This window comes from Penicillium citrinum (assembly GCF_028827155.1).
Source record: "Penicillium citrinum strain IBT 23319 chromosome Unknown utg000009l:1.0-4274883.0:1.0-4276374.0, whole genome shotgun sequence".
Lineage (NCBI taxonomy): Eukaryota > Fungi > Ascomycota > Eurotiomycetes > Eurotiales > Aspergillaceae > Penicillium > Penicillium citrinum.
Window position 1 is genome coordinate 206,509 of NW_026622694.1, and position 12,587 is coordinate 219,095.

The 12,587-nt window shown below is 44.5% G+C and overlaps 7 protein-coding genes across 7 annotated transcripts; 2 read left to right on the forward strand and 5 right to left on the reverse strand.

Moving 5' to 3' along the window:
* Positions 1 to 301: 301 nt before the first annotated feature.
* N7469_009553 (bifunctional nucleoside/nucleotide kinase/histidine phosphatase family protein) lies at positions 302 to 2,217 on the reverse strand (the record flags this gene model as incomplete). The annotated part of the gene is made up of 4 exons (XM_056648458.1): positions 302 to 955; positions 1,016 to 1,608; positions 1,679 to 1,751; positions 2,164 to 2,217. The coding sequence occupies 4 exons, from the start codon at positions 2,215 to 2,217 to the stop codon at positions 302 to 304; spliced, it is 1,374 nt and encodes a 457-aa protein (XP_056495589.1).
* Positions 2,218 to 2,575: 358 nt separating this feature from the next.
* Positions 2,576 to 3,689, reverse strand: N7469_009554 (uncharacterized protein; the record flags this gene model as incomplete). The annotated part of the gene is made up of 4 exons (XM_056648459.1): positions 2,576 to 2,768; positions 2,828 to 3,241; positions 3,337 to 3,598; positions 3,659 to 3,689. The coding sequence occupies 4 exons, from the start codon at positions 3,687 to 3,689 to the stop codon at positions 2,576 to 2,578; spliced, it is 900 nt and encodes a 299-aa protein (XP_056495590.1).
* A 1,700-nt stretch (positions 3,690 to 5,389) lies between these two features.
* N7469_009555 (Signal peptidase I) lies at positions 5,390 to 5,933 on the reverse strand (the record flags this gene model as incomplete). The annotated part of the gene is made up of 2 exons (XM_056648460.1): positions 5,390 to 5,618; positions 5,653 to 5,933. 2 exons carry the CDS (start codon positions 5,931 to 5,933, stop codon positions 5,390 to 5,392), a joined length of 510 nt encoding a protein of 169 aa, XP_056495591.1.
* A 527-nt stretch (positions 5,934 to 6,460) lies between these two features.
* On the reverse strand, positions 6,461 to 7,239 carry N7469_009556 (uncharacterized protein; the record flags this gene model as incomplete). Its single annotated transcript, XM_056648461.1, has 2 exons — positions 6,461 to 6,595; positions 6,649 to 7,239. The coding sequence occupies 2 exons, from the start codon at positions 7,237 to 7,239 to the stop codon at positions 6,461 to 6,463; spliced, it is 726 nt and encodes a 241-aa protein (XP_056495592.1).
* Positions 7,240 to 8,934: 1,695 nt separating this feature from the next.
* N7469_009557 (uncharacterized protein) lies at positions 8,935 to 9,561 on the reverse strand (the record flags this gene model as incomplete). Its single annotated transcript, XM_056648462.1, has 4 exons — positions 8,935 to 9,008; positions 9,067 to 9,250; positions 9,305 to 9,398; positions 9,455 to 9,561. 4 exons carry the CDS (start codon positions 9,559 to 9,561, stop codon positions 8,935 to 8,937), a joined length of 459 nt encoding a protein of 152 aa, XP_056495593.1.
* A 773-nt stretch (positions 9,562 to 10,334) lies between these two features.
* N7469_009558 (uncharacterized protein) lies at positions 10,335 to 10,874 on the forward strand (the record flags this gene model as incomplete). The annotated part of the gene is made up of 2 exons (XM_056648463.1): positions 10,335 to 10,632; positions 10,696 to 10,874. 2 exons carry the CDS (start codon positions 10,335 to 10,337, stop codon positions 10,872 to 10,874), a joined length of 477 nt encoding a protein of 158 aa, XP_056495594.1.
* A 972-nt stretch (positions 10,875 to 11,846) lies between these two features.
* On the forward strand, positions 11,847 to 12,557 carry N7469_009559 (wax synthase family protein; the record flags this gene model as incomplete). The annotated part of the gene is made up of 1 exon (XM_056648464.1): positions 11,847 to 12,557. One exon carries the CDS (start codon positions 11,847 to 11,849, stop codon positions 12,555 to 12,557), a length of 711 nt encoding a protein of 236 aa, XP_056495595.1.
* Between the last annotated feature and the right edge of the window lie 30 nt (positions 12,558 to 12,587).

Genomic DNA, 12,587 nt, shown 5'->3' on the forward strand with positions numbered 1-12,587 from the left:
TTTCACTTGGTGAAGTCGAGTTGAAGTTGAAGCTGCGAGTGACGTTGTATTAGTCATGTGACCAGAACTATAGCGCAACAGCGAAATGATATCCTCCTGTTTTTATATTATATTTACAAAAAGAAGTATTAGAGGATATAATCAATAACAGATCAGAGTGCTAGTAATGACTATATGGATCTACGATGGAATGGTTCGAAATGCATGTACATTCGTGCTAGACAATACAATATTTTGGTATCGATGAACACCAACCACCGCCAACACCAACACCACCACAAAGTCAACGCCAATCGATGCTTCAATGTGTCTTCTCCTCTTTATCAGCCGGGAACTCCTGATGTTTCGCAGAAGTACCTTTACCACGCCAAGTAGAAACAGCCGGAATATCCGCCTTGAAGCGTGTCTCTTGAGTACCATAAGCCCTTGGCGTTAGCTTGATCAAAGTATGCAAAGGAACCTCCATCCACGGGCTCTTCTCCTGGGGCACATTCATAAAGTATGCATAGATACAACGTAGGACAGCCTGATGCGTGACAATAATCACATTCTCACTGCGTTCCAGTTCCATGATAATTGGCTCCAGACGAATTACAACGTCCCGATAGGACTCACCACCACGATAGCGGTAGTTGTATTTATCATCATCTCGGGCTTTGAAGTCATCTGGATATTTCTCTGCAATTTGTTCGTATGTGAGGCCGTCGCAGACACCAGAGTCCAGTTCGTCCAAGGCTTTCCACTCGAGTTTCTCGAAGCCGGTCTCTGCTTTGAGATGGCGGGCGGTTTGGATTGTGCGTCGTAAGGTTGATGTCCAAATGACAATCTTGGTATTTGGTGGTATGCCGGATTTCCGGAGGAGATCTGGAAGAGCGCGAGCATAGGCTTCGCCTCGCTCGGAAATGTTGGAGTCACCACCGATCTTGCCAGTAAGGTTATACTCGGATTCACCGTGCTAGAGAAGTCAGCATTTTGCCTGAGAAAAGAGGTTTGCTATCGATGAATGTTTGCTTACTCGTGATAGCCAGATTGATCGAGGCTTAATGTGCAGGTTCTGAATATAATAGACTAGTCGACTTGACAGATAGTCTTTGATTTGGTTGATGATAACCGTGGATCCAACATTGATCAACTTGACATAAGTATAGTGCTTTTCATTATCGTCGATGGTCTCGTAAGCCTTTTCATAATTGAGAATGCGCTTGCGGAAGTCCAGAGCGGCCAGTTCCGGGTCTTGTCCCTGATAATCCGGCGAATCGGTCTTGACTTCGAGAATATTGTTCATGATAAGCTCTTCATCATCGCAGATGGATTCCACAAAAAGCGTTTCAATATCTGCATCCCGGCACCTCTCATAAATCCACTTGCGGCGTTCTTTGGTCGAGTTCGTCGCATCGAGGATTGCTACCACGCCTTTTGACTTGTCATCATGGAACCAGTTGATCATATCAGTGACGGCCATCTCGGCAGCAGCGCGGCGCATACGTTCACCCTCTTCATTGTGAGGATCGAAGAATGTGGCTTGGGGTTGCGGGGTATTGCTTCGACGATAGGTACCGACGTTGAAGACCTTTGCGGGGATTCCGACCCAAGCGAGGTATCTCATAGCTGAGAAGAGGTATCGGGTTAGTCTGATCCAGTCTATCCGAGCTCATCACGCGCTTTGCTTCCGACATACCTTTACCAGCGATTAGACTCTTGCCGCGGGCCGGCAAGCCGACCATCACGACACATATTTTAGAATCATCGGACTGAATAGATTGTAAGCTGAATGAAAATGAAGGTTTTCGAGAAGTAGGAGAGTGCATTATGAATCTGGCGAGTGCAGAGCCTGAGTTGTAAGTGTTGACATCAGGATGCGTGATAGCAGATAGCAGCTCCACGGAACAATAGTAGGACCCGAGGATATGCAACCAAGCGGACACCAGACGGACACTAGAGAAGATCTCGGATAGTCGGAAATCATCTCACTCGTATTTGAGCTCAGTCCCATGTCATTCACCTTCTGCAATCCCCGCGGAAATGGACCGAGGCATGGAGGGGTTCATACCCCGCGTACCCCTCATTGACGAGGGCAGGGAGAATATAAGTGGAGGAGAAGTAGAAGAGGGCGGAACGAGGTAAAGAAGATCAAAATAACAAGAAGAAAAAGGAAGTACTCACACTAGCGACAAAGACCTTGTGCTGCTCCTGACTCCGAATGATACTGCTGGACATGACGATGGAGATCGGGTGGAATAGGAACGAGCATGCGAGGAGAGAAGAAGAGAAGAAAAGTAGAGTCGATCGAGGAAAAAAAGGAGCAAATCACTAGCCAATCATTTAAACCACAATTCAATAAAGTCCAATCCAAAAAAAGAAAAGAGTACAGAAATAATTGAAGATTGAATTGAAACCTTCGAAGAGTTGCAGAAGGGAAGAATGCGGTGAAGGGCTCCACTTCACGTCATCCGCCTTCATTCTCGATTTCTTTGAATCTTTTGATCTTTTTGATATTTGATTCTCCTCATAACTTGATTGTATTTATTTTATTTTAAACAATGTTTATATATATAATCTGGTGATCATCTCGTCATCATTTACTAGTCTGCTCCCCTCGTGCCCGTTGTACTCGCAATGGCCCTCCCCAAGGTCCATCGGCCCCATTCAGTCCATCCATCGCCCGTTGAGCCTCCTCTACACTCGCCAATTCCACGAAGAGATAATTGTGCTCGCCGGGCTCGAATCGTTTGGCTAGGTGTGGTGCAAATAGCTTGCTAACGCTTTGTCTAAAATCGGGCTGAGTTAGCGTGGTTTTTTGTTGAGATATGCTCCAGGAAAAACCTACACTTGATATCCGTCAAAGAAAGCAGTGATCTTGCTTTGTAGCTCCTCTTGATCAGCCACGCGAGGTAATCCACCGACATATACCCTCCGGCTAGAATCAGTCTGTGTCCTGACAGGGCTAGAGCTAGCTTGACCAGCTTGATCCGGACGCCGCCAACGATCCATGCCAGACGAGAACCCAGACCCAGACCCAGAACCCGAACCCGAACCCGAACCAGAAGATGGACTAGCTGTGGAAGTGGAAGTTGAACTCGACTTCTGCACACCAGGCTTGATTCTCACTGGTCTGCCCAACAATTCCTTTCCATCCAGCTCGGCCATGGCTCGCGTAGCCTCTTCTTGACTCGCCACATCAACAAAGCAATACGAGGGGTTCCGGCCGGTAAATGGGTCAATGGTCAGATCAACACGTTCACTATAGTATGAGTTGTCGTGTTAGATGCGGTACAACAAGGACCACCGAAAAAAACAAAAGGGACAGCGAAAACAACGGGGATCAACGTTGCTTACATGGGAAACTCAGCCGCCTTGAACAACGCCTCTACATCCTCCGATTTGGCCGTGTATGGCATATTTCCAACATATAACCGACGACCCTCGGCAATTGCCTGCGGGATATGTCCAGTTGGACGACCAAATGAAGTACGCGAGGGACGAGGCGAAGGAGATGCTGGACCGGGGCTGCTGGTACTGCTTTCCCCCTTCATACGCCAATTAGGCGAGTTGAAAGCGCGACCATTCGTCCGAACATTTTGGAACGGCGAGCTGGGTGCTGTTAACGCGTCAGTCAGATTACTTTCCTTCTGCTCTGTTGTGATTCTGGTATACGCACATTGCTCATCTGGTTTGATTTCCTCGGCCATATCTAGAGTACTATATTAGTACACCCACCACTAACCCATACATTCTCTCATTGGGATAAAACTTACTGAATGAAGAATCTCTTGAATCAATTTCTCTTGCAGAAAATACAGAAAATACAAAAAATCTCCCCCCGCCGGTGTCAAACTGTCGCCCGCTTTTTTTTTTGTTTAGCGTGCAAACAGTGCAAACAGACTCCACCGCCGCGTATTTCTTCTCGTTCGCCGCTGCAAATTTTCTTTTTCTTCATCTTCACTCAACATTTCTACCAGGCAGAATTGCAGTTGCAATTGGAATTGGAATTTTCATTATCGGACACCCAGTTGATATTGACCTCACCTCCCAATGGCCCAGGTTTACTTTGTCAGCCGTCGTTGCTGCTGCCAATCCCAGCTTCCAGCAATGCAAGCTTAATGCAGCTTCGCATCGCTTAAGCTGTCCTGCAGCTGGGATTTGACCTTGACTACTCCATATTTTAAGATCAATTTTCAGCTGCCCACACTAATTCGGTAAGCTAATGCTGTCTTTCTTCTTGCTTGCTCCTGCTCTTATGATGAGGCAACATTTTCACACAGACCTGTTCTGAATTTTCTTTGAGGATAATAAATTGTCCAACTGCTATCTGATTGAGCTTTTTGCATTACATTGTTTCATGCCTATTTGCTAGCATCCCGCTAACATGTTGAAGATCTAGGTTCTTCGTTCATAGCCTACATACCATACTATACCATGCCATAATATAAATATTTTTCCATGATCAAAAGCTTCATATCATATCCTTTCTCCTTACATTCGTATTACATATACGCCACATTTGTAGCATCGGAGTGTCTCATCCTTGTAAGCTGGCCCAGGAGATTGGCATGGGTTCTCATCCGACCAAAACAGTCCAGCCAATGCTTAGACTCCTTCAATGTAAAATCTAACCTAAGTAACGACTTGCTTCCTTGCTATACACAATTTCACGGCAAACATTTTCTGTTTTGATAGTCGTTGAGTACGCCTTCGTCTAGTAAATAGATATAAGCACTCTGAACGCATTGAACCTGCAATACGTTCATGTCCATGCCCAGTGGGCATGAATCAGTGACTGTCGCATGATTTTTATGAAACGATCACTGATCCATTTGATCCATTCAGCAGCCTGGCTGCCTCACTTATATATGTGATAGGGTTTATTTTTATTTTTATTTTTATTTTATTTATTTTTTTTTCAACCATTATGCATGTTGAAATTAGAAGTAAGGTATCTCCATAAATTGCAATATTTCTGGACATTGAGGTTCTAACTTCCAAAGGAGAACGTCAATGTCCGCATTTGAAATATACATATATATAGATATCCATTTATATCACTCCTATATCAACATCGTTTATAGACATCAGCAGAACCCATTTTGGCCCGTGTTTAGCGCTAAAACCCTTTGGCTACTCTTGGAATGTAGAAGTACCCTCTATTCATATAATTCAAGGTAGATTGCGATATTCCTAAAACTCGTAGTTATGCGAGGCCGCAGTCAAGCTCAACGGTCTCTCCATATGCGACAACGGCATGACAAGGTAGAATATATACCTATATATTAAGTTCTCTAGGGTACGCTGTATATTATACTACAAAGTGCCAACACCTGTTATGACTCCTAAAATATAACCAAAAATTGATTTGCCGCTTGAGTTGTTTTCTTTTTAAGTAAGCCTTACTTCAAGTGAAAAATGCCAAAACACCTAAAACAGCCACTCCTACAGCCTTCAACCACGGATAATCACTAAGTGCAATTGTAAACCACCCCGCGAAAGGCAAATATCCTTTTACTAATCCGACAATTTCCTCACGCGCCACAAATGATTGACCCCGGGGATATAGTGTGCGATCATGGACAGGATTATTATCTCCTTTTGTAAGAATAAATTGTCTATCCTCATCAGCATTGCTATCTATGAATCCTTATAGGTGAGAGGTCTCACTGGTTTTCGTGTATCATAACATTTAGTGCCCGGTGTACCATCGGTAATGGATTTCCCGGAAACCAAACAACCGGTATATCCCCAGCAAATACCTCGTAGCTTCGATTTGACAAAAAGAGAATATCACCTCGTTGAAATGCAGGCTCCATAGATTCGGATGTTACCACGACAATTGGGTATGAACTAGCCGTGGCGAAGGAGAGAGCTTTCCATATTGTGAAGGGAGTGATGAGGATCACGAGAAAAGTGAGAGCGCTGTGAAGAAAATTTTGGGGATGCATTTTGTTTTATTTGTTCAGTATCAGTCCTGATGGAGAATGATTAGACGTGAGAATAATATTCGGGGCATCGGGAGGCTTTATGGGGAAGAAATATGCCTGGAAGGGTTGGGGGCCGTAGGGGCCAAACCTCCCTACTTGACATTCAGTGTATTCTTCGGGCAGCTCGTTCAATCAGAACTGGTTTCTCACTAAGGGTAATCTGAGATTCAATATAGTACGAGATCGAGAGTATTTTCCAAATCCTCTTGTTTATTTTAAACATATCTAGCGCTTAACTATCTTTCCGGATGAGAAGAAAAGGATCTATGACAAGATATCACTCTGCGCAGACAAATATCGAAGCTGCCAAAGAAAATGGCATGGAATCAGGAAACATTCTTGATTTGAATAACAATCAATTTGGTGTCCAATGAGACATCGCGTCTATTAACAACGCAAACTGCCAAAACCGCATGCCATAGTCAATGACAACGAAGCTGTTTAGGATCTGACATCTTGCTCAGGCCCAAATTACAAGCTGGTGAATATCAGCGAATATAATCCTTTCGTTCGTAATTGGATTGTTCCGTCGATGACCTCTGGGTATCACCAACTGAGTTGTGCGAAGATGGCATGCAGCTATGAAACATAAGTTCAGCCAGATAGACCGACAAGACTGCTGCCTACAATGGATAATTAGATAAATTGCAACAGTTGATGCGATCCCGGGGCTTACCAGGGCTAAATCCATGCCTTTCGCAATATCCACCTGCCATTCGGGTCGTTTACCCGGAATATATGCCATAAGCTTGTCCGTCCTTTTCGAGGTCATCACCAAAGAGCCGTTGACATAGAAATTCGTCCTCAATTTCCAGATATCCTGTCCACGAGCTTCAATGACAACTTCTTCTCCGTTCAAAGCAGCATTTGATACGTAAACATCAAATTTGTCCTTGAAATAACTCCATCGAGGCGCAATCGTAGCAATAGGCTCACGAGATGAGTCCTCATCAGGGAGTCTGACAAACCAAGTCACACCAGATGCCTTTCGATTGATATCAAATAGCGGAAGACCTGTCTGATCGAGAAACTGGTGTCGTTTGGAGAAAGATGCGAGTTTGCCAGTGACAGTGAACATCGGGGTCACTTCAGAAGAAGATCCCTCGGGATCTTTCCATTCGGAAATAGTAAAATCACCCCCAGACCAACTCAGACTATGATGATTGACACGAAGTGTGGTGGGTCTAGACGCAATGTGATCAAGGCGAACTGCAATCGGATGCTTGGGGCTGGTTAATGTTGAAGACATCTTTATGGATTGAGACATTGCGTAGGATATTTTGACCGGGGGTCTGCAGTATTCTTGGATCAAAAGGTAGTTAAACTTGTTCGAGTGGAGTGAGATACTTTTAGATGATTAACTTACATGAAAAGGGATGTGTACGTGTCGTGTGATGTGAAGTCGAGTATGTTGCATGCTACAGTGGAGCCTACTTATCGGGCGAAACCAACACAAAACGGTTCATGGTCAAGTAACGAGGGGCGGTAAATAGTACATAACCAACACTTTCGGAAATAACAGAGGGATTTACTGTAGGATGAACTGAAGGAGCGGCTGATGGGGGAACTCTATCTCGATGTTTCACGAATTGAAGAATTTGTACTGTATCAACCGGGGCGAAGAAAAAGGGTCAAAGTGGAGGTTAATTCAAGGACGGCCCCCCAAGGCGCCACAAGGCTTAACCAGACTAAGGTTGGTCCACTTCGATTGGGGGCTTTGTTTAATTAGCGCCGAGGGTCTCGTGGGGGCTGAATTTACTGTATCACACCAGTATGTGGGCTAACTGGTAGCCGTTGGTGCAAAGCTCTCCGAATATCTTTATGATGTGCTTGAACATATAAGAAGTAATATTCACCCAACCTTGGGAAAGATGGAGGCGACACAGTTAAGCCACCCGGAGTTTTCACCCAAGACCGAAGTGCGAGATATTCTCTATCATGAAGCATCTCCGAAACAGAGTCAGTGCCCCACAGTGCGGGGGTTTTCAACTAAAAAAAGCTTGCCATTTGATCGTCAGCTCGATTTGGCCCCTATGTTGGTTTCGTAGAGAAAAGCCTTCGGGAATAGCTGCTTGACCGGAAATATCATTCTCTTCATACATCCTTGGGGCGGAATTCATATTTCGTTCGGTGAGTCTCATAGTGGGTCTGTTATTCTGTCAACAAACGTTTAGTCCCTTGAATTACATACTATCGAGGATATACATTTTGAAACTACCGTAAGCAAGGCTGCCGCTTGTAGCACATTGCGAGATTTTCCTCTTGGGGCCATTCCTTTAATTATGGGACGCTAGGATTTGCACCATTCCCAGATCGATGCACTTTGAAAGAGGAAGGTAACAGCTTTTCCCATAGTACGGCGCTGTATAGCTGAAATCGACCCAGTGTTAATGGTCAGGCCCCGAAGCTATTGTTAGTCTTCCCAATAAAGCATTGCCATCCCCTCGGTGGATGTATTTCTGCATATGAAAACTGCTTGATCCTAAAAAATGCAAGCCACTGGGCATATGAAACCGAGCAAGATACTTGTTAGTATAATACAGTTCAACGTTGATGGCGGACATCAATAGAATGGCGTAGTCTGTATCTTGATCTATATCGCGAAACACTAGTAGCGCTGAGATGGATGGAAACCCTAAATCGACCGCGGCTTCGGATTATCTTACCGTAGTAAAGCTCAAGCGAAAGAACTTTAAATCAAGACAGTTGAAAAGTTTTACAAAGAAGCCAATTTTTACTCTAGCTCGAAAGAAAAGATGTATTCCTTATTGAACGCGATTAAAGAGAGTAGATACAGATATGCCAAGGTAAAAGTCTCAAATAGAAGCGCCAGATTTAAACCTGAGCACTTGGGTTACATATAGACCATCCTAAGCGAGCAAGATTTAACCATCTTCTTAAAAGTGTTTCAAGGAGATGGTTGAATGATCACTGACTGCACTTGTGCTCAACCTAGTTATGTTTAATTACCCAGAGTTGACTGAAGCTGGTTAAGCTCATCCTCGCTGATATTGGTGTATTCCAAGGACGAAGAACCTTCAAATCAATGTTAGGTAACTTGGCTCGAACATCGAATAGCGAGGATTATACTTACCAAGAGGAGTGGGCACCGCCTCGTTGGGGTTATCCCCAATCAGAACGGTTGAAAGCGTCATACAAGCAGAAGGAATATTGTCGATACGGTAAGCACCCTTTCCAGTTGGTGTAAAGTTCACACTAGCACCATTCAGTTGATCCTTGCATTCATTGCCAGCAGGTTGAGGGAGGTTTGCAAATGGCTAGAAGGCAGTTTAGCGTCATCATTACAATCAAAACGCTTTTGAATATCTTACATCGTCGCGCTTCACCCTCGACACGAAGCCATCACGCTTCTTGTATGTGCCAGATTCAATCACTTTTCCGGTAATGGCTCCAGCATCACCGGCGCTGTTGAAATGTTAGGACTTTCTGTATGACTTTGTCATTGTCAGTGATATACTTACAGAGCGGCTGAAGCAATTGGGATGATGAGAGCTTGCGGGGCCGGGCATAGATTGACCATACCCATGAGGCCAGCAATGATAGCGGTTGATGTGATGATCAGATTCATTGTAGCAAGTGTGTAATATAAAAGGATTTGCGGCAGAGATAGTAGACACCTGATTATAAGCAGATAACTTTCGAAGTTGTAGATACTAAACACCCGAGGACAAGGAGGTTTATATAGTATGGAAAGCCCATTCTCATCTACACTATTCTTGTAACTTCTGTAATTTGCTTTTCAGGCAAGGCTCAATCCGAACAGACATGACAAAGATAGAGTATCCCCGAAGCAGCCCCAATCATTGACCCACGCGAGAGCCTTCCTTCTGGACTAAACTAATTACTTGAAGAGAATAAGCCTGCGAATGAGGAACGTGAACGATTGCTTGATCCATATCTTCGCCCGATTCCCGAACATATAGATTCCTTTAAATGGCCGATCTTCCTTCGCTGATTCCACATCAGACGGGGGCGATGACAATGAGAAAGAGGCCTAAACCAACACCAGATGGGGTCGATTTGTGTTCAAAGTGAGGGATTAAATGATTGAAGGAATGAATGATCCTCCTGAATACAGAATTAGCAATTGCAATGAGGCTGTGAGTAACAAAATGACGCATTCTGCGGACCTCAATGTACGAACTTCCAAATTTAGGATATCAATGAGACGAAAGTGATATAACGAGAGTAGTGGCATCCATAGAGGATCCTCAGGGATAAATAGCTTGAACCTTCCAGCTTCAAATCTATTCAATTCATCACAGTTTCATTCTCTCTACTCAACTACTCAACAACACTCTATCAACTCTTCCCACGAACACAACTTCGAATCCTCACAACATGCACTTCGCTAAGGCAATTGGTATGGGCTCCGTGGCCCTTGTCTCTTTTATGCAGGTCTGCCCTGCTCCTTGGGAGGCCATTGCCCCTCTTGTCGGTGGTGTCATCTCTGGTTCAATTGCTGGAGGCATGAGCAAAAGCCGACGTGACTTCACGAACTTCCCCAGTGACCTTGGAGATTTGACCAAGCGGGACCTGCCGGCGGGTGTCTCTCAAGAGTCCTTCGATCAATGCAAACAGCAAATTAATGACCAGGGACCTGGAAACCCGGTCAATGTGTATAGCACCGGTGCCGACTGTATGTTTCTCTTCATGTTCGTATCCAATATCTAGTAATACCCGCTGACTGTGACGAAACCAGCTGCTCGCGCCGATAATGTTCCTGCCGCTTGTATGGACCTTGCTACAGTTTTCCTCAGCAACCCATCTCAGGATGGTGGTCCAGTTCCCACTCCTATGGGTAGCGCCAGTCTTGAGTACACCGGGCTCTCTGCCCAGGACAAGACTGATTTGCAGAATGCTCTCTCTGCAAACCAGTAAGCTCAGACCATGAATCTGGTTATGCTACATCTTTCTTTATCTAGATGTATTTAGATATGTTGTAAACAGAGGATAGCCCTGTTTGTCTGCGTGTTCAGGTTTTTGATATTCTTATAGTTATTGTCTTTCAATGAAATATAGCTCTTGCTCAACTGCCTCCCTCTATCACTACCTTAGTTATTAATTTATTCTTAATATAATACATACCGTAACAATCTTTTGTCAAACTATGGTATATTCGAGCTAAGCCCATCAGCCGTAGAAACAAGCAATAAAAAAATTGCCCAAAAACGCCCTGCGGGGCGCCCCCCACTGTTTAATTTCGGGCTAACTGTACCGTGTTGGACTTTTCATACATGGGATTTTCGGACCCCAAGTAACGTCGTCTATATATAAAGAGAATTTGACGTCAAGAAATAATGATTATAGTTAAATACAACCGTGTTTCTTGGGGAAAAAAAAATTCAATCGTTCCTCCAAGACATCAAAATGTCCCTGAATTTCTCATACCTACCGGTCATTTCATCCATATTCTATTTCTTTCTTTCCGTTGGGGTATTTCTGGTGGCCAGCAATACCACCCACAAGCTTTTGTTGTTACCATTCCTCCTCATTCCCGCAGTCCTCTCTTTCACAAGGGCAAATTATTGGCCTGGTGACATAGGCAGCCTATGGGGCTTACTCCTAGGAATATGGATTGCCCATTCCATTTCACTGTTATGGCTGGAGGACCATCGAGTCTGGGACGACACAAAGCCATTTCAGAGCCTTTGGGTGCCCGCCAGATATCACAAGCCTTTGAAGCTTTGGAATAACCCCCGACTGGTCGGTACTGGTAGACAGGTGTTGAGAAAATCCAGTCCTCCACTGTCTCTGCGCAAGTTTGCGGCATTACGCTTTACAAAATTACTGGTTTACATAGCCATAAATATCTACGTGCTACCGAGCATATTTCCTGTCTTATTCCCGAATATGCAGATCGAGGACTTCGGGCCCACAAAACAAGTGTTCTTTCGACGATTACTCTCCACCACCAACCCAATGACCTGTCGTGAAGTTATGATGAGAGCCGTATTTGTATTTTACTGGGTCCTCGGCGCAGTCACACAACTAGATGCTGCACATACTGCACTCTCCATAATTTCTATCCTGGTTTTTCGATTCAATAATCCAGAAGATTGGCCGGGAATCTTTGGTTCTCCTAGTGATTGCTGGAGTATCCGTCGTTTTTGGGGCCAATTCTGGCACCAAATTGTAGTTCGACCATATACCAACTACGGCACCTTCATCTCAAGAAAGATCTTCGGCTTACGTCGCGGCTCGCAGTTTGACAAGATCCTTGTCATTTTCATCATATTTTTCTTTTCCGGTGTACTGCATAGTGTTGTCTCCTGGCAGCTCGGTGATCGCAATTACTCGGGAGATATATGGTGGTTTTGTCTCAACTTTGCAGCTGGGGCTCTGGAGGTGGTAGCTTCACAGTTACAACGAGCAGTTGGGAGTAAAGCAGACCAGCGGGACCCATCTATACGACAAACAGGAATATCATGGAGTAAGGTATTTGGTTTTGCATGGGTGTTCTTTTTCTTGTTCTGGAGTCTTCCTAAATCGCAGTACCCAAAGATCTATGGCCACGTGCAGGATGTTCTGTCCGAGATGGCGTTGTCAAATATGGATAACTAGCATGATTTACCTCATAATCATGGTGATACT